The sequence below is a fragment of the Neodiprion pinetum genome, chromosome 1 (assembly GCF_021155775.2).
Source record: "Neodiprion pinetum isolate iyNeoPine1 chromosome 1, iyNeoPine1.2, whole genome shotgun sequence".
Classification (NCBI taxonomy): Eukaryota; Metazoa; Arthropoda; class Insecta; order Hymenoptera; family Diprionidae; genus Neodiprion; species Neodiprion pinetum.
The window spans coordinates 5,060,506-5,086,167 of NC_060232.1; the positions used below are offsets into that span (position 1 = coordinate 5,060,506).

Here is a 25,662-nt window from a genome sequence, read left to right on the forward strand (position 1 = left end):
GCATAATATGTTACTCGTAATATTATACTATGCACATTATATGCCTATATATATATATTGCTATTTCAACAGTCGCAAATTGACCGCATAAACAAAAATTATTAGATCAAATTATTTCTAAATAAAACTTGTGTCATTAACTCTACGTTAAAATCTGTCTGCAAAAAATTCCCTCGAGAAAATACACATTGCAAGTTTTTAATAAACACATAGATTTCATCGGAAAGAGAATTATGATCTACGAAGAAGTCCACTGCCAATATTTATTTGTAAAGTTCGTCCTTAGCGGTATTGGTTGTAATTTGACATTAGTATTGATAGTATTTTTCCTTTTGTTCTTTTAGATGAATTATTAGATTATCAGTCATTCCTTGCAACTTAGGTGAAAATAAATTAAATTCACAACTGGCAACTGATTAATTAGTAAAATTCTATTACATTACAGGTAAAATTGCATTGTAATTCACACTGTGATTTAATTTGTATTATTCATTATGTATTTACATTATATTTGTTTGAATAAAATGAAAAATTTAAGTAATTCGTCGCCAAATGAAAAGCCCGTGTGTAACGCAAGAATAAAACATGCGCGAAATTATATCAGAAAATGATACGAGATTTCAATTGAACGTACGTATATTTAACCATCGGTAGGAATGATTGAGATCAAGTACCATGATCACGTGACTTGATTGATAAGATCGATATGGTTTCAAGTCAGCGCAAAAAACCAATGCCAATGTAGAACAAAAAAAGAATCGCCATTTTCACGCGTTTTTTTTTTCATAGTTGAGGAATGAAATTGGCGCTTTATTATCATAGAATCTTGTTATACACAACTTTTAAATATTGATACGTAAATAATTTGCCAGATGACGCTACGAAGCAGTGTAAAGGGGTGTGCTATTCCTCGATAATTGGATAAACTACTTTTTGAACGCATTACGCAAGTAAACTGACGGGAATCTTGATAATTTCGATAGAAAGAGAGTATATTTTTGTATTTATTGCGACTTTGCTACAATAGTTGAGAATTTGGACCAGATCGTTAATTAAGCCGTTATTATTGAAGAATGTACGCGAAACAGTAAGATCATGAATTCAGGATATATTCATAATCATTTGTTTTATCCCAGCTGCCGATTTCCCGCAACGTTATAATTATTTTGGCGAAGAGTCATCACGATTTATCATAGAATACTGCATAATTCCGTTGGATATGTAACTTTATTGAGCGCAATGAAGTTTGAAGTTTATGATGACTGATGGATGCGACGGCCGTGAAGAGTACTCATCTCGTGCTTAAACGATTAAACGCCAAGGTCGCCGAAGTTGGAATATGATGGAGAATCGCCGTTTCTTCAATGCTGTACAAACATAAATCTATCTGGGTGACCAGAAATTTTCAGGGAAAAAAATCCATAACTTTTCCAGGACCTAAAACCTAGTTCTCCCTGAAATTTTCCCAGTTCTGGTAAGTTACTAAAACCTAAATCGTTCTTAACGCTTATTAACTCTATATTCGGTTAAAATTCAATTCGAACCTAGGATAAATATAAGTTTTGTTTTCTCGGCAGAAAAAAGTAAATTTGTTATCTGAAAAATGATTTCTAATTCCCACGATAGGAGAACTGATATCTTCAGTTTTTTCCACGACCAAATTAACAATCTCCCGACAATACCACGTTTTCCGTGACCCCTTTTAAATTCCCTGAGATTTCCAGGTTTTCCGGATTATCCCGGTATGTGGCCACCCTGTCTATTCTATAAAAAATGTCCGAAAACTGAAACAACTTCAAAAACAACGCGGCGATGATTACAGACGTTGAATCACCGTGCAGTGGAAAATGGGTGAAAAAAATAAAGAAGCGAATGAAATATTTTCGGTAAAAATCCTGTACATCACGATTCGAATTTTCTCTGCGTCGATTTGAAATTTGAAAATTCGTTCATCTAAAAATGTCGTTGAGATACGATTCAAAGACTCCAGCCGAAAATCTCGTCGAGATTGAAAGGCTGAAATCAATTCTCGGGAAGGTTCGAATTTTCTACACCTACACCGACAGCGTACCCTTTGGAAGACCAAGTTTTGGCGTTCAGTACAGGTGGATGACGTCAGGAACAGGCTGCGGATGAGGTTAGCGCCGACGGGGTTACGTCATCGGCGAAGCGGTCGGTTGACATTCCGAAAATAGAGAAACTCGGTGAGCTCGTAGAAGCTGCCCGCAGCCCGACGTCGGGACGAACCTAGAGGCGTCGTATCATACATACGCGCATGCAAATGTGTATAATACAAAAGAAACCGCGAATTATACGTATACGAGAGGATCGTGCGGTGCAGATTTAACCTCTGGCTGGTAAGCCGAAGCGTTCCGCCTTGCATGAGCGAGATATTCATTGATTGGAGGGAGGGAGGCACATAACACGCATGTGTGAAATGATAGAAACGTTACTACTGCACGTACCTAGTAGTAGTATTTATTTCTTTTTAACGATCGTTGCGTAGAATACGACGAGATTGCGGTCTGAAGAAGGCAAGGTTGTAATACAGCGACGGTGTCATCGCGTCGCGTCGTATCGAACCGTTTATGGCAATTAAAACAGAGAGATTTGTGTCATGTGCACATTTAATTAATTTTCATCGAAATGTAGCAGGGAGGGGAAATTTTATGCGTTCACCGTGAATCATTTTACATTTTACCCCGCACGCTTGGCGAATGGTATGAACGGTCAAAGTTTGCCGCATGTTGCAAAAGAAACGTGCAATTGTTGTACAACGACAGTTGCGATGAATGAAAACGTTTGCTACAATATTAGAAAAACCCTTTCTCACGCGGGATTTCAACGCGCATGGCGCGAAATTTGAATATTCAAATTTCGTTCCATTATATTGTCATGCATGGCGGTACGTCGCATTATCATATATCCGTACAATACGCGTACATTACGTAGATTAGCATATTTTATCACACATGCCGAACATGCACCCCATAATAGAATGCGAACGTAGAATACTTTGTATCGTATATTGATCGAATGACGCGATCGTGATCGGTTAACAATTTCAACTGATATCCGCCCCGTGCAGCGTTCACGATTGATTTGTCAAGATTAGCTGTACATTTTTACGTGCACAGCTTTATCACGGGTCAAAAAAGATAAGCTCTCACGCACCTATGGCACATACTGGAATTTCGAATATGCAACCTTCTGACAATTAACTAAGCGCAGTGCACCTCGCCAAACAATTTGACAAGTTTTGCACAAACTCGATACGAAGCTGTTCGCATACCTGTACAGCCGTACAGAAAACTATTTACAAGAATGTCTGTATATATAGGTGTAAATACTTTGCCGAGCTAACAGCGGATATGCTTAATTTACTCAGCTTGGGCTGTAGCTGAAAGAAAAATATAACTTCTACGAAATACGTTTGCAGAAAAACGCGTGCTCGCGGAGAATTTGCTCAAGTCCGTTAGCACGGCGTTTTCATAATCACGCGGTGAAACTAGATGCTGAAAATAGATGTTACCGTTCTGACGGTATCCGAGTTGTTGTTGGGTTACAAATTCGAAAATAAAATGTTTCAAAGATTAAGATAGAAAATTAATTCATCAGTAGGTGCAAATTCACGGATACATATGTCATAACATAACGTTTTTTGATTTGTCATTCTTGTCACTAAGAACATCTTGAAAACGTGTTTGTACGAATAAGTTTTCAAGGTATCGATGATGTAATAATACGACATTACGACTTGGACGTAATTCTCTAATAGGTGGAATCTGTTGTGCCTCGTTATTTATATATAATTCAGAATTACGCATTTTTGTACTTTCCAATAAAAATTGAGAAAACAGTGAAAACAGTGAAAACAGTGAAAACAGTGAAAACAGCGTACCTACAAGATAGAAACTTGTTATTGCGAGTATCGAGAATTGTTATATCTTCATCGGTATGAATATAAACGTTGCGTCAACCGATGTGCTGACCAATAGATATTATGTTGAGAAAAACCGCAAGGATTGCGAATAATGCGGAGTCGACGATGCTGCGTGTGGGCGCATAACGCATGTAACCTGCATACGGTACGTCTGACATCGGCTTTAAGCAGTCACTACTAGTCTCTTGGAGGGCGAGAGCAGCCTGCCAAACGCCAAGTAGAAAGATCCAGTCGTTGGCGGACTGCGGTTCGTGTGACGCGGAATTCGAGCTTAAATTTCGTTGTCGCCGCGCGCGCGTCTCTTTTTCATTTTAAGTAAAATCAGCAAAGTATCCACGCAACGAACACTTGGCCGGTATAAAATCGACGCGTCTCTGTACACACCTGGTGATTTTCATTCTGTTTCTTGTCAGTGTCGATATATTAATAACAAAAGTGCGAACGTGCAAGCTACGGATTATTTACTTACGCGCTTGTCACACGTTTGACAGAGGTGAGTGAGCGTCTGTTTTCAAGCATCGCGTAGCGGTTTTACAACCGACTTTTCTTCAGTAATGTGTTTAAAAAACGACGCGGTTCTTTCGCGGTTTTAGAGTATTAATATGGATTCGTGATAGGATATGAATCGCGAGTTACTTCCTTCCCGAGGTTAATAACAGCCGCAACTTCAGACCCAGGCGCGTGTACCGTGTGTTCGTAAATTACGAATCGCAACGAAGCTGCGAAAGATGCTAATACGCGGTGCCGGATTACCACATGTGGAGGCACATTCGAGTCGAGGAAACCTGAGATTGCTGTTGGGCTCCATCTCGGTGTTCGTACAGTCTGTAACGCGCAAGCTCATGCACGGGGATCGTAAAGTTGGACCAAAAAAATGTGTGCAGGTTCAAGGAAGAGCTTATTTGAAAGAAGGAATTTCAACGAGGTTCATGTCGGTCGGCTCTTTCACTAATTTACTGCACTTTTAAATCCCCCCGGTGTTAAAGTTGAAAGAAGACACGCATAGTTTTTCACTAAATTTCAGTTCAATCATTACGAACCAAGACACGGCGAGTAGAACGAGGCCGTATAATTTTACTATTAAGACCCAGCATCGCTGGTGTGCGAGGAGATATCTCGATCGGTTTGTCGCCGATAAAGATAACGCCGCGCTAGAAGATTTCACGTCTTGACAATTGGCCGGAGATAAGGGGGAAAACTGGATGGAAATGGTTCCTATACGGTGAGACGAGGGAAAACTCGTTGTGGGAAAAATTTTAACGAATACATAGAAGCGGGATAAATAAATAACATAAGGCTTCCAATGGTCTCGCTGTCTGCCTGCCGGCGGGCCGGAGATATCTCGAGTTTTGGGAACGAGCCGCACGATTCTTTCAAGATCATAAAATGAGCTGAAAATAATCTCCGAGGCTAACAACTCGGAGGCGCACGCTGAGACCCGAAAGTGAATGTATCCGGTTTTTATTCGGTCTGTACGGACCTTTAAACACAGCAAATAAAGCCCAGTTAGGATATAGGTGAGCTATATTTAACCGACTTGAGGGCGCACCGAGACGGAGAGAGAGAGAGAGAGAGAGAGAATCATCATCGGATATATGCCGGCAACGAAATCACTCAATTTTATTGTTGTGATTATTATTATTATTATTATTATTATCATCATCATTATATATTGCTATCCAGCATCGACGTATTGTTCTTAATTTTATCTAATTGTATAAAATAAAATGCCGCGCACGTACGACGGTTTCGATTACACGACGTTGTCACGAAACTCCGTGTAAGTCTATTCAATTAGACTTTCCGCGGCGATATGATCAGCAATCCAATAACGGTTATTACAATACACATTTGTTTTCAATTCGCATATCGCCGATTGATTACGTGCGAAGTGCGTTGTAAGTTCAGTTGAAAAACCAAGAGAATAAAAATAGTCGAAATAAATATTATACTCACATTGGATTCGCGGAGAAAAGTTACGACTAGATATTAAAGTTTTTTTGTTCCTTTTTGTTTGTAATAATACGGAGTTGATTTTTCATCGATCGATTTCTTCCTCGGAGATGATCCGGTGATCTTTTGTTTTCCTTTTTTCAAACCTATTTTTGATAAGATCAATGGCGCTGATTTGACTAGCGTTTTTCTTTCTTGAATCCTGATCTACGACCACTGAAAATCATGCAATATTTTCATCGTACGACGTCGGGTAAATACGTAAAAATAAAAACTTGAATCCAGGCTGCTCCACCTACGACAGCGAGAAACCTTCTTCACCGCCCACGATAAATTTATACTACGCCAGTCAGGGTCTCGCCACGACTGGTTATTAAATTCGCCTTTGCATGGGCGAGCTTTTTACTATGCGTATTCATATTGTTACTCAAAACACTGAAACAAAATCCGCATTAGGCGATCAACGCGTGTAAAATTTGACCAACGATAATTGCCAAGTAGAAAAAGCTTCCGATTTTTTGCAGCAGTGAAAGAGTCAGAGGTCGACGATAGCTCGTTTCAAATTTATCATTTCCAAAATAATTCAAGTTTAATCGGAAGATTTGCACTCTGAATTATTATACCTAGAAATAATGCCATTGTCAAACGTTTCACGGATAACACAGATCTGCAACCAACAAACCGCACGGTCAAAAATAATTCTTTTTGCAGACTCGTGTTACAATTCATTCCGCCAGCGCGTGAAGGGAAAATCCTAACTTGCATTTCGCAAGGCGTACGTATATAACGATGCATCATGGGTGAAGAGTTTTTGAGTATTCCGGAGCGGTATGGCTTCGGTATTCGCGTTACAGGCACAGTTGCAAAATCTATTTGACCACTTTCAAACGAGTTTGAAGGTCAACCGTTCCGGCCGACATTCTTACGACGGATGATAAAACGAAGAGCAGAGAAAATACGCGTTTAAAATGCTCACTACGCGTACGTCTGTGTAGACGATATGTGCTGAATTCGGTTCACGTAAATATTAAGATTTCAGTCTGACGCGTTCGCTAATTTTAGAATCAACTGCCCCGACCCTAAAGCAAGCCGAGGGAACTACGAACCACGAAACCGCGAGATTGCGGATTCAAACTCAAACTTATTTATGTACGCTAAACATCATTTCTACCGTATGTCAAGCAGAACGATACGCGTGTGATAATCTCTTGAAAAAAATTATAAATTCGCGAAATCAGTTACGCGAAGTTGACGCACAATTTTACACAACTATTCAATTTTCCCATGGACGATTCTTCGTACACCAACGGGGAATTTATAACGTAGATGTTAGTTATTTTACGCTTGTCGGAAGACGTATCAGACCTCGATGTGGCGATTACCACGAAGTAATTATCTGAAACTAAATGAGGAATCACGTAGGGCGACGATTGCCGGTAACGAGTGTTTCGCATGCTCGTATATACACAAACGTGTAATCAACTCTGTACGATAACCGATTGACACTCGCGACTTAAATACGTATATGGCAATGAAAAGCTGTACGTAAGCTTGTTACGTTATACGTAACACCTATAATATACATTAATAAAAAATATCTCACTACGAGACGAATATTTATCAATCGCTAATTATAACTGCCTGATATCTGCAGTTCAGGTGATTAATTTGACAGAGATTCATTTCGTCATAGAGCAAAAATTATTCGTCTCTCGTTCTCTCGAATTTTTTTTTTCCCCCCTTTAAGTGATTCTGTAGGTGTAAATATTACATCTAAAACAAACAAAGAAAAAAAAAATGCCGTTGTCAGCGTAGGTATATGGAAACTGAGAATGTTTATGACGTGTTATATAATGCGGGAAGCGTTGGGCAATGCGAATTTAATACAGCGAACGTCGTCGTTAAATACGTGTTTTAACGTACGTAGGTCGCACCTTCCGGTTACTTAGACAACGAGTTTGAATTTCGAACGTATTCGCGAAGGTTGTTTAAATTGGGTCACCGGGATTCATTCTTCATAATTTCCAATGCAAAGGAACCGAGACCACAATTCCGAAGGCCAAGGCGAACGTTTCAATGACTAAAGCAGTCCTTGTAGTGACTCGAACGAGCAATAAAATTACACGTAGGTTGTGTTTCTTCGTAAGAGAGGGGGAGAAGAAAAAAAAAAATATTCATCTTCGATCTTCTTGTAACGTCTGCTTGTCTTTTCTTCAACCGGTTTCTCAATGTTTATATGAATATTTTATACATTGTATTTATTATAATCGACCAGTTGTCAACTTGATATTACAAATTTGGCGACTTTCTCCCAAAGACAGTTTAACGTCGAACGCATAGATATCAGAGACATGACCATATGTTATCAGATTTTGCCAATTTGACGATATCGTTCTCATCTTCTTCTTTTTGTTTATTATTCTTGCGCGTGAACGAAGGGTGAATCTGCGCTTATTGTTAGTTTAATTCGTCCTTCTTTTACAACCTTTGCAGCCAGAGTTGTTCACGGCGCAAAATAATCCGTGAGTCAGTCTACCGAGTTTAAAAGTAACCCAGGCATGACAAAACTAAGCCGACAGCCAAGAGCTAAAATCCAAAAGCGAACCCGCGGTTTATTTCGTAATGGCTACACTGTTCTGCAGAGACTCGTTTCTCCAACCGTATAATATGCATATTTCAAACTCGTTACCTCTTACATGAAACGGTCAGCTGTTGCTTGATACTCCCTATAATTATCGGTAATAACTCCAAGGCTTGAAATACCGTGAAAATCAGCACAAATATTTGCTCTTGTTACGAACGAGGGCCGATTTTTTTCTCTCTTAGAATATTTGAAACACAAGTTTGATTTCTTCGTAGCTGGTAGAAGCGAAAAAAGAAAAAACGAACGAGGCAAAATGTGAAAATCACAGAAGTCGAGACGTTTCATGTGCAGTTGCAAGTTCCGCGACGATATGCGGAGATTTCAACGCGTCTAATTGATATCCGACCAGTTCTCGACCCAAACCGCGTGCTATGCCAAAAAATATTATTCCACTTTTAGTGTTATCTAGCTGGACGCAAATTGTACTGCCTGTTAATTACATCCTGGAAACGTTTAACGAACTCTCGTTCAAATTGCTATCATATATAATGTTTATCTCCTAATTAGTGTAACTCCGAGGTAGAATACACTAGTCGAGTTGGTGTGCACAATATACTTAGACAGTGATACAAACAGCGATGATTATACTCGTCGTGCCTCGCGCGGTGTCCGATTTATCACTTGCAGTAACACGTTTCTGGATTTTGTTACTCGATGTAAGATTGAAGCGATATCCTGGCTGAGTGACGACGGACTGCACGAAGCGTTCATTCAAGTTTTTACTCGCGAGTAAATCCTCAGGATGCAGGCTTTCTTATTGTTGGCCAAAGGTACCGGTATTGGGTTACAAGTGTTATTTGTCCAGAAGAAATTCTAATCGTCGTATTTACGACTTATCGCTAAACTTGTAAGATCAGAAGATATTCTACGTATCGTTAGTACGCACTACGCTAATTTAATGCATTCCGTAGAGTAATTTATTCAAATTTTTTTTTTCTTTTTTTTTAATTGAGAAAATTGAAAAACACTTTTCATTTCTCGTTGTGTGGAAACTTTGCCGGTTGGATTGATTAAAAAATATTATCATCTTGTGGGTGAAACTGTCAAATTGCCCCTTGAATTGCTTTAACGTTTCACCTACGTTTCACCTACTTGAAGTGTTGAATGGCGGATGAAAAAAATAAATAAATACCTGTCGCTTAGTTTTTAGTCTACTGTAACATATTAAAAAAGAAATGGGATACCTTCTTTGTAAGTTTAAAGGTATAATTTGTTCGGTGTACAAAACCTTCTTATACGAAATTTCGTAAACGTAAAGTTTTCGGGGTAATTAATCCAATCATCGAATCCGATAATTAGTGGAAAAATAACATAGATTTTGTTTCTGAAAATTAATTAACGGATCATGGCAAAGATATTCACGATCACCTTCTATTAATAAATCATTGATCCATATCGAAACGAATGAATATCGGGTACGAATGTGAATGTGAATATCGGGTACAGCGTTCCGACAATGAACACCAAATCGATTACACTGCGGTTATTTTTAAGGATGGATACGCGCTGTTCCATCGGTATTGTTACTTATAAATATAACCGCACCGCAATGAGGCAGATGACTCTCTGAGGTTATTATTACGTAATTGCAGACGGTTACATGTGCACGAAGGACAATTATTATTTCTAGCTAAACGACAACGTGCCACACGATTGTTGCTTTATATGTACGACGGATCATCGCGGCGATGACGCGGAATGTTCGCTAAAAAACCGCGGCGTCCGCATTGCAAAGAGAAAAAGTTCACGTCAGTCGGACAAATTAATATCGCGCCAATTACGCATTGTCCCGACACTTGCAGCGTAATCGACGTTTACGAAAGAACGATGGAAACGGTTGCGGCAAATTCTTTCAAATGCCGGCTCCAGCGTTAACCCATACATCGAAATCGTAAATTTAAGAAACATGAAACTGCACCTCCTGTGATGTATTACGTACGTAAATGTAAACCAAAGGTGCGAAGCGATTTCGCCGCATGGAAGTCGTGAAAGCTGGGCTCTTTTAACGGGTTCTCAGAGATACGCGAATTCCGAATACACGTGAGCAAAGAAAAAGAAAATAATGAACGAAGAATTAGATTTAGTTTCGGTAAAATAGTTTCTCGGTCGATTTATGGACATAGCCAATCAACTGTCTAAAAAATACACCTTAACGATTTTAGGACGATTAAAAATCCCTACTTTTTTGCAACTTGCAGAATCCTTAATCGACCAGATCCTGCGAAGAGGAACTGCGCGATGGCGTCGACGGTCAGAGAGAGTTCGCACGTTAGCCGAAAAATCGTTAGCCACGGTGGAGGACATGGTCAGATTCACCACAACCACTCGTCAACAACGGCAAGCAACCTGGAGAACAATTTGGGTGAGCTGGAAATGAAAAACTGCGATAAAGCTCGATCGACGGAGAATCGCGATGCTCGCCGATCACTGTCAGCATCAGACAGTGAGCTTTGACTCTTTGATCACATTTTTCGCACATTATTGTTTCAGACGCGCTGCTGGAGGACCTGCAAACCAGCGTTTCGCGAAGCGCGACTCCAGTTCGCGGAGGGCGAGCCCTTTCCCCGCAGGTTGAATACAGAGCACCTGCGAACACTACGAGGATCGTATCCGAGGGTCGGTGAGTACTGGGGAAAGAATTTCAATCGGCAATAACGAACCGGAAACTCACTGTGTAAACGCGTTTCGCACGTATGAAATCGATGGAATACTACACTGAGAAAAATTTCATTTGCTACGGTAACTAGAAAAATTGAGTAAAACAGGTATCGTTGAAAAAAAGCTGTTTGAATACTGTTGGAATTAGGAAAAACGAGGTACGCCTAACCATTTTGCGCTATCGTCGATCCTTTTTTGGTTGTTGCAACGCAAAATCAGTTTCTGAGGTTTACTCTACTTTTTTAGTTAAATGAGCATTAAATTGTACAAGTTGACACCAAAGTAAGAGAGGCGATGAGAATGATTATTTTTATTCCTCGATTCGTTCGATTCTTGACGCACGAATTTCATTCGTATCGTTACAGTACCATCTCGCCAACGAGGTCGACAACAACAACAACAGAAAAGTACGTGACGACTGGAAACAGTGGCGCAGTCAGCGGAATTCCTGGTCTCGAAATTCTCGATGCCGAACTGCAGAACGTGAGTGAACGCGTTTTTATTACTAAAGAATTCCGACGACGACTCCGATTGAATAAACAATTGTTCCCAAAAAAAATACGACCATTGCCAAACGGTTCTCTTTCAGAGTTATGCACATAGGGAAGTTCTGATTGAATATCAATAAATCGACCGTGCAATGTGTCAAAAATGTGACGAAACAACGGATCGCGAAAGATTCGCGTCGCGCATAAAAATGGGATGACGATGATACAAAACGCTTCAAACACATATCACAAGTCTCTTTTTCACAACTTGATGACCTTATTCGCCTGCAGGCTTTGAGAGAATAATACAGCGTTGCAGAGTTTTAATAATATACCGCAGTCTCGCTGTGGCGAGAAAATGTGAATCTGTAAACACACGACAATAAAAAACAGAAAAATTTATATCTATAGCAAGAAAAATATGGAAGTAATAAAATAGGACTATCGAGTACTCGTTTAAGCGAATCGTAAAACATAGAGTAAAAGCTTACAGAGAAGCTTCGGTTAAAGGGGTGAACAATCTTGGAAACAATCCCATGGTGATAAACTCACGCACGCGTATGTTACGGAGTGAAAGAAGTATTTTCGAAACAACCTTGGTGCAATCAGTGCTCGTAAAAAAGCCATTACTCGGGTTATAAAGCTCCAGAAGCGTTGGCGGTCCTGCAACCTTGGGCCAAATGAATAAAGCGTCCTTATGCCCACTTGCATGTAAATTCAACAGGCAGTCGGTCTCCGCCCCTCGTAAACCTTTTTTGGATAATTGGCAGGTTCAAATAAATTCCAAATTTACAATCTTGCAGATAATATGTGATTTGTACGGAAAATCGCAAGCTTACGAGTCGAATCCGAACACCACCAATGATTGTTTTCCGGAAATATGTAAAATTGGAATACACCTGAAAGCTTTAAGCTGCACAGCTGCTGCAATTGACAACAGCTAAATGTATGAAGAAGAAAAATGAGACAGGATGCCCACTAAATCTCCATCAAGAAATTCCCTGATTTTTTCAGATTCTCCAGACAAATATCTTGTAATTTTCCCTGACCAATTCGGATAAATTGATTAAATATACGCATTTTCTTTTTTGTCGACGAAAGTACGAACTGTCATTTGGATCCCACCATCCCATCTAGCCGATGCGCTCAATCATTTGTAAGATAATGTTTAGGAATATTCAAAGTTTCAAGAGAATCTTCCGGCGATGGTGAAAAAAAAAAATTTTGGCATTGGATCTAATTTATCCAAAGCTTAAAAAAAAACAACAACGTACAGTAAACAATTCCTTGACTTTCCGTTAAAATCCCTGACATTTTGCGTCACTGTTCCAGAATTTCAGAATTCCGTGACATTTCCAAGTTTTCAAAAAACTCCCGACCAGTGGCCATCCGGATGATAAAAAAAATGATCTAAATTTCATAGATACGTAGAATAATTTTATCCATCGAATAGCAGACCGTAACACGCGTGAATCCCTTTGACCGCGAGCCAAATTTGTGGTGCGGTTATTCTCGCGTGATTTTCGACCGTCGACGGTGTTTCTTTCGCGGTTGCTCCCAGTGTAGTAAGTAATGGGAGAGCGTTGTGTGGGTAGATCTGAGTTCTGTGGCGCACCTTATAAGACCAGAGTCAAGTGGTACATATCAGAGGGCCGACTCGACTGGACTCGCGACCTCTTTGCCTTGCGTTATGCGTTACGTTGATACGTCAAGCTGCGTTGGTGGATCGCTCGCTAACTGATTAAATTCCATTGAATTCCACGCCGGAATGGAAGCGGTGAAAAAAACGCGGCTGTTTTACAGCGGAGATTCCGTGCCTGTAACCTATGTCGTAGGAGTTGACCGCCTGTTCAGGGGAAATTTATACATACCTCGAAACGTCGCGTGCCCTTAAAAGGGATCCAACATCCCGGCCGTCAAAGTTTCACAAACCGTGTTTAACAACTAAATGCTGCATAATGCGGGGAAACGCACCGGAAACACGCCGGCGTCGTTCATCGATCGCGAATCACCTTTCGTGATTAATTTTCAAATTTTTTTATCTATCATAAAATTAGGTGTCCGAGGTATGTACGTAGGATCTTTTCGACGATGCGTGTTACATCTTAAGTAAATTATAACTTGGAGAAATTATACACAATACAAAATCAAATAGGAAATTTCTAACTACCCGCAGGAATATATGTATATTATATATTATATATGTATATATATACGGTTAGAAAAAAATGTCCCAGTAGGTCCATTAAAATTGTCCGATTGATTTAACCATTTTTTAACGTATTATTCAATGAAAGAAAAAGTACAAATTACAAATCGAATCTTGATGTGAAAATTTAAATGTTGAAATTAGAAAAATTTGCGTCATATTTACTAAGAAAAATGTAACAATTTATATTTGGTTGAATTTTTTCAACAGTGTATATTACGACGATTTTTCGTTACTGCAGACTGAAACATGGCAACAAGAGATGTCTTTGATTTGATTGAGGTTCGGAGAATTTTGACGAGTTTAGGAGGCCTCTAAAATCGTAACAGAACTCAAGAAATGGAGATAAAAAGTTCTCTGTACGATTTATCTCCTTCTATTTTCAAACGTGTTTGTTAACGCGTATATCGAATCGTGGATCATGCCGGATTTATAAATGTGTGAGAAAAGTTTATACGTACAAGAGATAGGAAAGATCGTTACTTAGCCGCTGGCAATCGTAAAACGCGACTATTTTTGGTTATCGAATGTTCCGAGGCAGCCGGCTGCGCGTCTAATTTTGCTTACCCATTTTTCCCCTACGTTTGTTGAATTTTTCCGACTCTTCGGCAGCCGCGCCTTCGACCTCCGATCGTCGTCGATAATTCTAGTTATTGCGTAGTTTATTGCACGCGATGAGGGCATCGGGCTTGGGCAACGTTTCGGTATTTCTCTACATACGTGCAAAGTATTTACAGGGCGCGCAATACTAATAGGCTGTCATCTTAATTAACAACGACAAGCGCATTGCACGAAAGATTGATTATAAAATCGGTGTGATTGGATTTTTGATCGCGATTTTATTATTGCTACTTGCAAAGATACGCAGCTAACGTTGAGCTAGTTATCATTGTAATGAAATTAATCCGATTACCAATCAGTGATTATTGTTATTAATATTGTAACGTTACTTTAATAGGCTTTGTTTCTCTCGTTCCAGGTTCAACCAGGGCAGAGCAAGACAGTAGCGTACAAACAGGTGTCTTATCAATACAAGACGAACCTCGATGGCAGCCCGAGAGACGGTGGTGAGTTTTAAATTTACCTTGAAAATTAAATCGCGTTAGAAATATATCTATCTAGTTGGTCATCTATCGTGTCAAAAAATCTCTCTTTTTCTTCTGTCAAAAAAATCTCGCGTCTGCGTTTGCACGAGAACCGATTTATTTATACCGAGTAACAAATTTTCGTCGGAAGGTTGAAACCACAGCGATACGCAGAATAATCATATCGCTACGCTATCAGAGGGAAGAAAAACTTGACCAAGGATACGCTCCTCGACATATACGTATACATATTTTTATGCGACTAAATTTTATCTGAACTACACGTTGTATAATATATTATATCAGACAAAGTCGAGTGGAAGATTAGATTACAGAGGATCGATGTAATATTGTACTAACTTTTCGCCGAAACAATAATGAAAGAGGAGAAAAAATGCCTCGTCGCAGAATCAAGATGTCCAAATTCTATATCGCCTTTACATAATTACGCAAATTATACATTATTGCATTGCTGCAATACACCGAGGATGTAAGATTAGATAATGAAAATTGCGCGACGCGGAAGAAAACACAACGTTACGAAGAATAAATATATACAAACTCGCAAATATCAGCAGGTATTTGTGCAACGGATTCGATGATTTTCTCCATTTTCCGTACGCGAATGGGTCGTTCTTTTCGGTTCAAGTTGCGACGTTGCATAAGCAAAAAGTCTGGATGAGCTGCGAAATCGTCAATTTTGCGAATCGCGGAACCTGGCTTTATAGCAGGCATTCGCCCGAGCGCAAATCCTGATACCGCGATAATCTGGCGTATCATTAGCGGAATGACTCTCGGGAATTATCACCAAAGGTATCAAAGTATCAACCGTGCCGAATAACCGGCTCTGAGACAAAGGCGAACCAGATTATCAAATGATCATTTTCATCCGACTAAACAGCCTTATCGACGCAGGTATTTAGCATAAGATAAAAGGCAGTTAGGGGTAAACAACATCGCGGTCCGACAATCAGAGCCGTTTGCCGCTCGTCAAAGAGCCAGCAGCAACAGCAGCCAGCGAGTAAGTGGCACTGCCATATTAGGCCCGATTATGGATGACCCGATTTCTCCGTGACCGCTTCAACGAGATACGAACCGGAGACTGCGATCTCGCTGTGAATGGAATTTTGCAGCACAAGGCTACGCGGGGCTATTTTCCATCTCTCAAGGGAACTATTAACGTTTCACGAAAAAGTGCAGCAATTCGAACGAATCGAGATTCAAGCTAGCCGATAGTCATAAAATGTCGCCACTTGTTGTAGAGAAGCGATTGAAAGACCTGCACGCATGCAGTTGACAGGAAAATGAGTCCCTGGTTCTAAGATCAGCTCTGCACTTTGTTATGGTACGACTTGAGATTATTAGACGTCCCACCATGCACATCCGCTTATTCAAACGAACAGTCTAATTGTTTCCGAATATGGTAACGCTGCAATTCTAACCAACCTCGTGTTGCGTACATGGAAATCGTCACAATACCGTTGTTACATTAATGTTTCCGTTTTCCAGACTCGTGGGCAATGTCGGAAAACGTTCTCAACGCAACTGGCCCTCCGATGATGTGAGTATTACGTCGAAACACGTACGGTACAAAAAACAAAAAGGAAACTGAAAAAAAGAAACTACTGCAGAAGCTCTAGACAAAACTTCGCACCAAGAAAAGCAACGATAAATCAACGAAAAACCTTGCTCGATTATACTTGGATTTACTCACGTAGCTCTGTGGATTAGTGCCAAACAGTGTCGTTAGTTTACACACAATTAGATATGCTCATCTCACACTGTACCGAATCTGTCGTATTCTGACCGATATTTCCGTGGTAAATTATCCAACGAGTAAGGAAATTTGTGTATTTCAGTGAGGAAATTCGCGACAGAAGTTATACCGAAGAATCGCATCCGACTAGACGTCATCGCAGTCCTGATCCGCCTGGCAAGACTTCGACCGTAAACAGAGAACTGGTAAGAGAGTAAAAACCGAGGGTGACCAAGTACTTGAAAAACAGGGTAGACTGCCGACTGTGAGCAACGAATTGACCCATTTTTCTCAATCCCACAGTTATTCGACACTTCTTCTACATCCAGGTCGAGGCAAACGTCTCCTCTTCCTGCAAGCCAGCAGCGCGATGTTTCATACGTACAGGAATCGTCAAGTATGTACTGATCTCGAATTACTTTACAGGCATGCCATTCATGCTAGCGCGTTGAGTTCTCCGGAAGGGCTTTTTTTCCTACTCGTGTAGCATTCAGCTCCGATTACTTGAGATTCGCAATAAACTCGACACGTTTCAGGCTACCACGTTGACCCGAGACCCGTACAAAGTACCGTGACGACAATCAGGAAAAACCAGACTCTGAAAGCCCCGCAGGAAGTCGAAAACATCGAGTACATCCCGGTACCATCGCCAAACGCGGCAGTGCCGATAAACCTGGCACCCGGTCCGAATACCAAAGTAACAACGACCGTGAAAACTTACACCTACGAACTTCCCGGCTCGCCCGAAAATTACATCCACGGAAGCACGCTGCCGAGAGGGGTTGTGCTGCCCGGCGATCAGACGATAACTTACACCCTGCCGCGTGGAGGAAGTAACGACAAAAGCTACACCATCCATACGCAGAAGGTGACCAATTCCACACTTCCGGGACAGACGGTCACTTACCAGGTGCCGTCACCCGATGGACCGGGAACGCAAATCAGGTAGGTGTTTGGAACCTTCGACTTGGGCTTTGGAACTTGGGGAAGAGTGGAGTTTGAAGGTAATTCGTTGGTTCGCAGATACGCCAGTCCACCGCCACCGGAGACGACGACCAAGACGTCGAGCCTGCACAAGGAGGCCAAGTACTACCACGAGGAGCAACGTGGATTTCCGCCTGGTAGTCCGGTCCAGAAACCAGTTAACAATACCATCGTTTATCACACCGGGCCGCCTCCGAGTAACAACGAAACAGTGACAACTGTGACCAAGAACGAGAAGTACTACCAAGTTAATGGAACCTATCCGAACGGGGATGGACCCCGCAGCCCGAACAGCGGTACGCACGATTTTTCTAACCGAATACTTATTTCAGACCGTATCGTCGACGAGATAATTTCGCGAGTGACCGACCTTCGTGGTCTACACTTTTTTCAGGTCCACACGGCCCTGGTTATGGCCCGGATACCGACCGCCCGGATCACGGAACCAACACGACGACTATCATATACCAAAATCAGCCAGCACCGAAAACCGAATCTCACACGACTACGACGATAAACAGAAGCCAGGAATATTACGAGGGAAGACCGTATCCCAATGAACCTGCACACAAATACCCGGGTCCCGATCATCAGAGGCCGGAAGGACCGAGCCACACGACGGTAAATTACTACACCGTTGCACCTCCGCAGACGAATCCACCTCAGCCGACGAACACGACGATTTACAAGTACTCCAACACCACGACGACCATTCCGCCAAACAAATATCCTGACGATCACGAGGTTCTTCTGCCGAAACCGTTCCCCACGAGCGGCGTTCAACTTTATCCGGCAAACGCGAAGCCGCAAACGCCCAGCAACGGACATGGACCACCTGACAAGTTGGAGGACCTTATGGCTTCCTTCTCGGACACGGAGGTAGGATGGAATCGCTGTAAAAATATTGGACGGATCGTCAATAGTGAAATTATATAAATGTTGTGGGGAGTAGTTTGTTTCGACACTAATCACTGACCGCTTTTTACGTTCTAGCGGGTTGTACTGGCTGATATTTCTAACAAAGAGAGAGACCAGCAGAAGTTGCAAAAATCTTCTGACCCTAGTAATCCAAAGAAAGATGTCGATTTCGTGCCGCATACGCCCCCGAAAGTTCAGAGCAAAAATTACGCCGGACCTCCCGTTTACTATCCGCCAGGATCTGCCGAATTCACCAAGAAGGAAGAGTCTGGCGGAGCTATGATGCAGTCTAGCGTGAGTATTTACTTCTGAACATGAAGTAGAAATCAAATTTTCCTGCATGATTTTCAAATTTTTACCAATCAAATTTTCGGCAAGTAATCCAACTACGAACAAAATGCAGAGACTTTATGGATATTCACATTTTTACGAATTGGTTACAGGGAGGATGGCAGAAGGGTAAAGCTAAATACGAATACGAAGCATCGAGTAAAAGCAAAAGCAAAAGCAGTAGCGGAGGAGCCGTAGTTCCGGTTTGTTTGCCACTGTGCTGCGCTATGCCTTGCGTAATTATGTAGGCGTCGCGTAATTATCAAAGTATATATAAATTAATGTAAATTTTACAGCGACGTAAATTCTATACCTCAGTAAAAAATATTATGTTTCGTTATATCTCTCGTAAAAGTTCACTTTCGTTGGTGCACATTCAAATGTACGCCAAGATGTCGTAACCGCCGTAGTAACATAATCGCGTGGTGTTTTCTAAAAAAAAAAACTTAGTCTTTTAATCCTATTTTGAGTGATTTTGATTCTATACGTATGTTCGTAGTTTTATACAAGATTTTACCTTTCAATCAGTCCAGTACCATCAACCGTACAAAACTGTTTAGCAAAAATTTCACAGTAATAAATGAATAATGCGAAAAGTGGCAAGATAGCGAAAAATTTTGTGGACGAAAATTCGATAAATTTTAGACTAAATATCTGTAAGCCCAGGATCACGTTACTCTTTGACCTTATGTATAAAAATAAAAAATCGCACAATGAGGTCATACCGTGGCTTGGGAAAGGTTTTTTCTTCATAATTACTTTGATTTCTTCGTCCAAAAAGTTCAAACAAAACCCGACGTTAATACAAATATGTACACATACAAAGTGTGAACATTAACCGATTTATTTTATTTAAGTTTGAGATTACGATAAAAACGTAACACCTTTCTCTCCATCGTTTTTTTCAATTTAATTTTATGAAATATTTTAAGTAATTCCCAGTTGTTTTAAACTTTGTATGTAATATAATATCATTTAAAATACTCATTAACTAGTATCTAAACTGGCAGTTTCGCAAGCAAGATACACGAGTACCCGTTCTAATATCATTTTCTCGAAACGTGCAAAAACCACTTACTTACACTGTTACACATAAATATACGTATATACACACACAATGAATATACACTTGCAGATCTGATCCGAATTCTGTAACGAATTGTTTTTACATTCAAAACCACGCGTCAATCGCGTGTTAGGAAAATTATACATATAATTACTATAATTATTGATTACCAATATATATTTTGTATTATTTTATTTACTAATTAATTAACAACGAGTCCGTAGTCTTTAAGAAAACGCAAATTGACTATACCATTATTTTATTTACCTTACTTGACCGTTTTTCACAAAAATTAAAAAAAGAAGATCAAGCAATGAGGTAAATATTGCATAAAAAATCAAAAAGAATACACGTATTATCATGGTATTAAAGAGCCGTGAATTATGGTGCTATAATAATTTTAATGGTTGTAATCGTATATAAGCGAAATAATATATATCTATATATATATATATATATGTGTATATATGTATATGTACATATATGTACGTATATCCGGAGACATAATTGACCGGCTTAATAGTCGCAGGTATGTTTGTAAAAAGAAACAGAAGAAACCACATATATTGCGCAATGCCATAACTAGCGTGAGCATGTATGAATACTTTAACGTAATATAATCTAATATATACATATATACATACACACACACGCACACATGTATCAATAAACTGACTGCTATTTCTAATCCCTACTTATATTTTCGCTTTTTCAACGTAAATATTCCAAAGTACCTATTATAAATGACCGACTGAGAGGTGAATCTCGTAGAATATCAACAGAAAATATCAGGAATTTTTACCAGCAACAAAATACGCAAATATATGATGTATTGTCTTAAATTCTCGTCATAACGTTATTCTTGAGAATATCGGCATTCTCCACATTCCTAACAACAATGCAAATCTTGGATCAAAAAGACTTAAACCCTTAGTCTCGGTACAGTAAAATAGTAAATATAAAAACATAAATAGTCGACCAAATTCTTACAACTGCAAGTGTTTTGTGGATAGCGTTTTTCCTCCAAGTACAATCCAAGTAAAATAAATGGCGCGGAGGTGAGAAAGAAAAAGTCTCAATTCTTCGTGTTCTAAAATGTTACTCACATCATTCTGAGCTAGCATCATTTTCCCGCGACACATTTAATACAGGTTCAATAATAATTGAACATCGATGCACGACTACGATTCTAATTACACTCAACTTTTTAGTTTTTTACCCTGTTTAAAATTTGTTCAACTTGTCACCAATTAAGGCATCCAAACCGAAAAGCTCATTTTCGTTATATGTGACATGTGAGGAAGCAAGACTAGCAATGCTGAGAAAAATAATGACGAATGGAACCATTCTAGATAGATAATGTCATATTTAAAATGCAAATAATACGCGCAATTTGTACTTTTTGGCTATTTCACACGGATGTATGATTTAAAAAAGAAAAGGATATAAAAATCCTACAATAAGGAAGTATCTTGATATGAAACCGATAAGATCATGCAGCGCCCATAATCGTAGAACTTATTAGTGACGTACCTCTAGGTATATGCTCAGGGTCTAAGAATTATACGTCACCCACACAATCTCATTTCATCCATAATCGAAACTTCCAAGTATGAACCACTTGCAAAAACTTCAGTAATAATACACAGCATAAACTGCTGCGACACAGAATATAGACTCCTGAAATAAGTAAATTCACATTTCATAAAAACGTATGTTAAATAAGACCTGTTTCCATGTTTTTGTGGCAAAAATTCCATGCCGAAATATCTCCATATCTAATTTCATATAAAAAATAAACTCTGACAATTTTTCATTCTGAGCAATTTCAGGTTAGACAAAATACTTTGTGATAAGTGAAGTGTGAAAAAAATATCTTACATTCAAAAAATTGTCGTGGGCATAGCTATCAGCTTCGGCATCCCATATGCACCTGGTGCCCATTTTAACGCCAGCACCACGATGCTCTCCCATTACGACATTGACTATATACTTATATCGCTTAAATTTCAAATCTGAAAAAGGATTAATGACAAAGGAGGTTCAGTTAGCGTCAAAATGAAAACAGCATTTCCAAACAAACAAGAACATATGCAACAAACCTTTGACTTTGTCTCTAATGGTATCAGCAATTTCTTTACACCATTTGCGCGCCTCTTTCGGGTCATAAACTCTCGTAGAGAGTTGATCGGAAAGTACATTGTGTATAACTTCTTTTGCGCTCATAGGTTTGAATCTGTCAATAAGCGTCAGACGCGTGTCAGTAGAGGCAAAAACTATCAGTCTCTCATTATTTTAATACACAGTTATTCTTACTTCTCAGAAAGTGGTGGTCGAATTTGGTAAGTTGGCAGTGCAGCCGCCTGTGCTTGCTCCGAACCCTCCAGCCCACCGAAATTTGCGTCGGATTTTCTCTCGCCTTCATACTCTCCACTTTCTGCCTCGTCCTCGGACTGATGTTCCGATTGCGGAGACGTGGTTGCATTATCCGCATCTTTGCTTTCCATTTCTTCGTTTTGCTGGCTCGACCGATGTCAGGCACTTTGGCAGAACATTTGAGGTTGTGACAGGTTGTGAAAACAAACGCAGCTCGTTGCCAAGTAACCATACGAGTGCTGCGTCATCTGTTGACGAAACCTGGGACTATCATTACGAGTCTTGGCGGAATTTTCAAACGTTAATTCGCAAATACACCATACGCGTTATGCTCTTTAAATTGTTCGTTGCATTGTTATAATCGTAATGGATAAAAAGACTTGTTTAAATGATTATAAAAATACACAGATTATATATTCCATAGATATTAAATGTACATTGACGAAAATACAGTAAGTACATACACGCACTTTACTACTCTGGCGTAATTAAGAACCCTATATTATTACCGGTTTGCACTATACGAATTTATAAGGCACTTTGGGCAGTAAAAGTGAAACCTTTTGTCGCTACGGTTTCCCGAATTAATCCTAAAGTAAGATGTGAAATGTTTTGAATTTCTCTCTCCAAGATTCTACACAATTTTACACTATTACCGAACATGGTGCCGATCGGATGTGAAAATCGCATAACTGTTCCAGAATTCGATTCGTAATGCTAATTATATGCAAACATTCATTTTAATTCAATTAAAAATGCTTTTCCCTTGTAATTCATTCGAAGGATCATAGTCTCAATTACGTTGACTGTAGATATATAATATATAATCTCAGACAACGTCATTCAGAACGCTCTAAGATTCTTAAATTAGTATAGCACTGGCTTAAAATTAAATTCATAAAATTGATATTTGGTAATTTTGATTCTTAAAGTTAGTTGTACGTAGTTAGTCACTTGATCACGTTGTAGCATAAAAGGAAACGCAATGCTTACATTGGCGTAAAACAGCGTGGAAGCAAAACTGTTTGGTTTAAACGCAGTAATTTATTTTTCATTTTGAGCCTTAATATTAACCGTTGCAAAATGAAGTTTCAAGTTCTTCATGATCTCATGGCGTTGATACATAACTTCTTTACGGCACAGGATCGAGAGGGCTATCGGGCATTCATATTGAACAGTTTCAACACATTTGGTATTCTGTCCGTCACGGAGGAATTTGAATTCCGATATAGAGTCCACTGAAATAAACATGAAGTTCATTTCAATATAAAAGTGGACATACTTTAAAGGCAATCCAGTTCTCCCCTTCACAGGAAGAATGTTTTCACATAAAAATCCAACCAATAGAATTTCAAAAACGAGTTGCTTACAAATTGTGAACAGAAATTTATGGTAGTACTAAAAACTTACAGCAACCCCAGTTTCCAAGAAAACAAGTGCGATGCTCGGAATTTATGATAAAACTATCAACACCTGGTATAATAGCAAAGTGCCCTAGTGCTTGATTTCTGATCATCGGCACATGACTTAAATGTTCCAGGTACTTTGCTGAATACTTCCAATGATCATAATTTCCATTTTCAACAACAATCTGGATGTCTTCTCTGAAATTGAAAAATTACTATAGAAGTACGACTATTGATTAATTAGTCACAACTCACACATCTCTTCCCCCCTTTCGATATAAATGTGAGAATACAGGTTCATTTATTCGTTACTGAACGCGAGACCCAGATGAGAGAGAGTCGACTGTGCAAGCGCCAGGTAAAATGGCTGCGTCAACCGCCGTCAAATAACCCAGTTTTTATCACATCTTGTATTGATGTGTACCTGAGGATGCGATCATTTTAGACTGTATTGTCGAGCCTGATTTTAATGACGAAAATTCGGGATAACCAATCAATCTAATTTATAGATTATTCAAATGTATATGAAAATTCTTGAATACTTACATTGTAGGATTTAATTTCTTCATATTGCTAAAATCTGCAACAAATTCCCATACGACATCGGGTTTTGTATCTTTTATAATAGCATCGAAAGATGCGTAATGAGTTTTTTTGAAAATAAGAAAAACGTAGATAACAAAAAGCGTTGCAACAATGGAAGCAAATGTTCGGATCTTCCATTTCATTGGATTAAGGCTACCCATTTCTGAAAAAATAATCACCCATTACATCCTAATTATTTCACAATATCAATTCGAAAAAAACAAAGCTTTCAAATAAAAATGAGAAAAATAACCAAACCGGCTGTAAAATAATTTTTACAACGCTTGAAATATATTGTTTTAGTTAATAAAATTGTCTGAAAATAAACCGTCATACGCTAAGATTTTCTATCAAATTTAAAATATCACGCACTGCAGATGGAATAATACTTTCAACTATTTTCAAAATTTTATCTTTCGTCTATTCAGTTTTTACGAATTTAAACTTTGAGTAAACCACGAGCTGCACGCGTATCTACATATGTATATGAATTGTGCGAGGGACAATGAAATCAATTGTGTAGTCAGCATTTTTTTCTTGAAGCGTCAGGGTTTTTTATAACTGACGGAAAGAGTTCTGGTATCCTTACCAATCGTTCGAAGTTTGTACTTTCCGCAACCCGTCCAAGCCGTAGTCCTCTTCTGATTATTCTGTTGCGATACACGAATCTGATAGTACAGCATCCGCCAACGATCTTTCACTCCTCTCCGCGCTTCCGAATGATTCCCCGATCCTCCCACTCCCGATTCCCCCCCGCCCCCGACTCTTCCAGATGTACCAGGGGAAGATCCAGGAGTAAAATTTGGACCAACTGACCTCATACGCATACGCCGCATTATTTTATGCGAGAATATATTCGGCTATGATCCTCTGGTGATAAATTGAACGAAAATATGAAATACACGATCCACGAAAATCTTACGTTAATGAAATTTTAGATACACTAGGGGGAAAAAAAAATGTATTGCTCTACTCGTTATACGTTGACTTGACTGCGTAATTGTTTGAAAATTTTCAGATTGCTTCGAATTATTATAAAATAAATAGATATTGTAATCTACAATACGGCCTTAGGTATGCACGTTATACGAACCGAATGTCATTCGTATAAACGTGAACAACAGCAAGTATCATAATCACAAACTTACGTACTGCTAATTAATTGTTAATATAACACATCCTTCAAATCAGCTTTGATAGTGGAAGGTGCGGCTTGACCGCTTGAAAGAAACTGACGCTACCAAAAAAAACGAACTTCAGT

General features: G+C 39.4%; 3 protein-coding genes across 7 annotated transcripts; 1 reads left to right on the forward strand and 2 right to left on the reverse strand.

Annotated features, from left to right (window-relative positions):
- Window positions 1–210: 210 nt before the first annotated feature.
- LOC124217477 (dynein light chain Tctex-type protein 2B) lies at window positions 211–22,619 on the reverse strand. 3 transcript variants are annotated; one of them, XR_006882831.2, is made up of 6 exons: window positions 22,351–22,619; window positions 22,137–22,270; window positions 21,916–22,049; window positions 21,568–21,714; window positions 2,072–2,247; window positions 211–1,367 (listed from the first exon to the last, which is right to left on the reverse strand). XR_006882831.2 is itself a non-coding variant. In XM_046623151.2 (4 exons), the coding sequence occupies exons 1-4, from the start codon at window positions 22,539–22,541 to the stop codon at window positions 21,667–21,669; spliced, it is 507 nt and encodes a 168-aa protein (XP_046479107.1). In that variant the 5' UTR covers window positions 22,542–22,619; the 3' UTR covers window positions 19,724–21,666. The 3 variants fall into 3 exon arrangements, 1 of the variants encoding a protein (XP_046479107.1); XR_006882830.2 differs by having other exon boundaries at window positions 211–2,247; XM_046623151.2 differs by lacking the exons at window positions 211–1,367; window positions 2,072–2,247 and having other exon boundaries at window positions 19,724–21,714.
- Window positions 4,111–20,728, forward strand: LOC124217459 (mucin-2). Of its 2 annotated transcripts, none has more exons than XM_046623102.2 (13): window positions 4,111–4,436; window positions 10,739–10,902; window positions 11,031–11,160; window positions 11,564–11,681; window positions 14,875–14,962; window positions 16,490–16,541; window positions 16,840–16,942; window positions 17,040–17,133; window positions 17,273–17,681; window positions 17,760–18,016; window positions 18,115–18,599; window positions 18,714–18,932; window positions 19,082–20,728. In XM_046623102.2, the coding sequence occupies exons 2-13, from the start codon at window positions 10,779–10,781 to the stop codon at window positions 19,214–19,216; spliced, it is 2,214 nt and encodes a 737-aa protein (XP_046479058.1). In that variant the 5' UTR covers window positions 4,111–4,436; window positions 10,739–10,778; the 3' UTR covers window positions 19,217–20,728. The 2 variants fall into 2 exon arrangements, with proteins under 2 accessions (XP_046479058.1, XP_046479049.1); XM_046623093.1 differs by lacking the exon at window positions 4,111–4,436 and adding an exon at window positions 7,208–7,284.
- Window positions 22,620–22,823: 204 nt separating the features above from the next.
- Window positions 22,824–25,622, reverse strand: LOC124217468 (uncharacterized). 2 transcript variants are annotated; one of them, XM_046623116.2, is made up of 5 exons: window positions 25,554–25,622; window positions 24,991–25,271; window positions 24,363–24,564; window positions 23,821–24,014; window positions 22,824–23,648 (listed from the first exon to the last, which is right to left on the reverse strand). In XM_046623116.2, exons 2-5 carry the CDS (start codon window positions 25,235–25,237, stop codon window positions 23,455–23,457), a joined length of 837 nt encoding a protein of 278 aa, XP_046479072.2. In that variant the 5' UTR covers window positions 25,238–25,271; window positions 25,554–25,622; the 3' UTR covers window positions 22,824–23,454. The 2 variants fall into 2 exon arrangements, with proteins under 2 accessions (XP_046479072.2, XP_046479091.1); XM_046623135.2 differs by lacking the exons at window positions 24,991–25,271; window positions 25,554–25,622 and adding an exon at window positions 24,774–24,891 and having other exon boundaries at window positions 22,827–23,648.
- Between the last annotated feature and the right edge of the window lie 40 nt (window positions 25,623–25,662).

Bases quoted from the DNA above. Each gene is read 5' to 3' on its own strand.
- LOC124217459 (XM_046623093.1), top strand. From the start codon at position 7,223: ATGTTAGTTATTTTACGCTTGTCGGAAGACGTATCAGACCTCGATGTG. The intron at 16,943-17,039 runs GTAAGAGAGTAA...TCAATCCCACAG, and splicing joins CGACCGTAAACAGAGAACTG to TTATTCGACACTTCTTCTAC. The intron at 17,134-17,272 runs GTATGTACTGAT...GACACGTTTCAG, and splicing joins ATACGTACAGGAATCGTCAA to GCTACCACGTTGACCCGAGA.
- LOC124217477 (XM_046623151.2), bottom strand. From the start codon at position 22,541: ATGGAAAGCAAAGATGCGGATAATGCAACCACGTCTCCGCAATCGGAA. The intron at 22,271-22,350 runs GTAAGAATAACT...GCTTATTGACAG, and splicing joins CGACCACCACTTTCTGAGAA to ATTCAAACCTATGAGCGCAA. The intron at 22,050-22,136 runs GTTTGTTGCATA...ATCCTTTTTCAG, and splicing joins CATTAGAGACAAAGTCAAAG to ATTTGAAATTTAAGCGATAT.
- LOC124217468 (XM_046623116.2), bottom strand. From the start codon at position 25,237: ATGCGGCGTATGCGTATGAGGTCAGTTGGTCCAAATTTTACTCCTGGA. The intron at 24,565-24,990 runs GTAAGGATACCA...TTATTTTTTCAG, and splicing joins GTACAAACTTCGAACGATTG to AAATGGGTAGCCTTAATCCA. The intron at 24,015-24,362 runs GTAAGTATTCAA...TTTCAATTTCAG, and splicing joins AAGAAATTAAATCCTACAAT to AGAAGACATCCAGATTGTTG.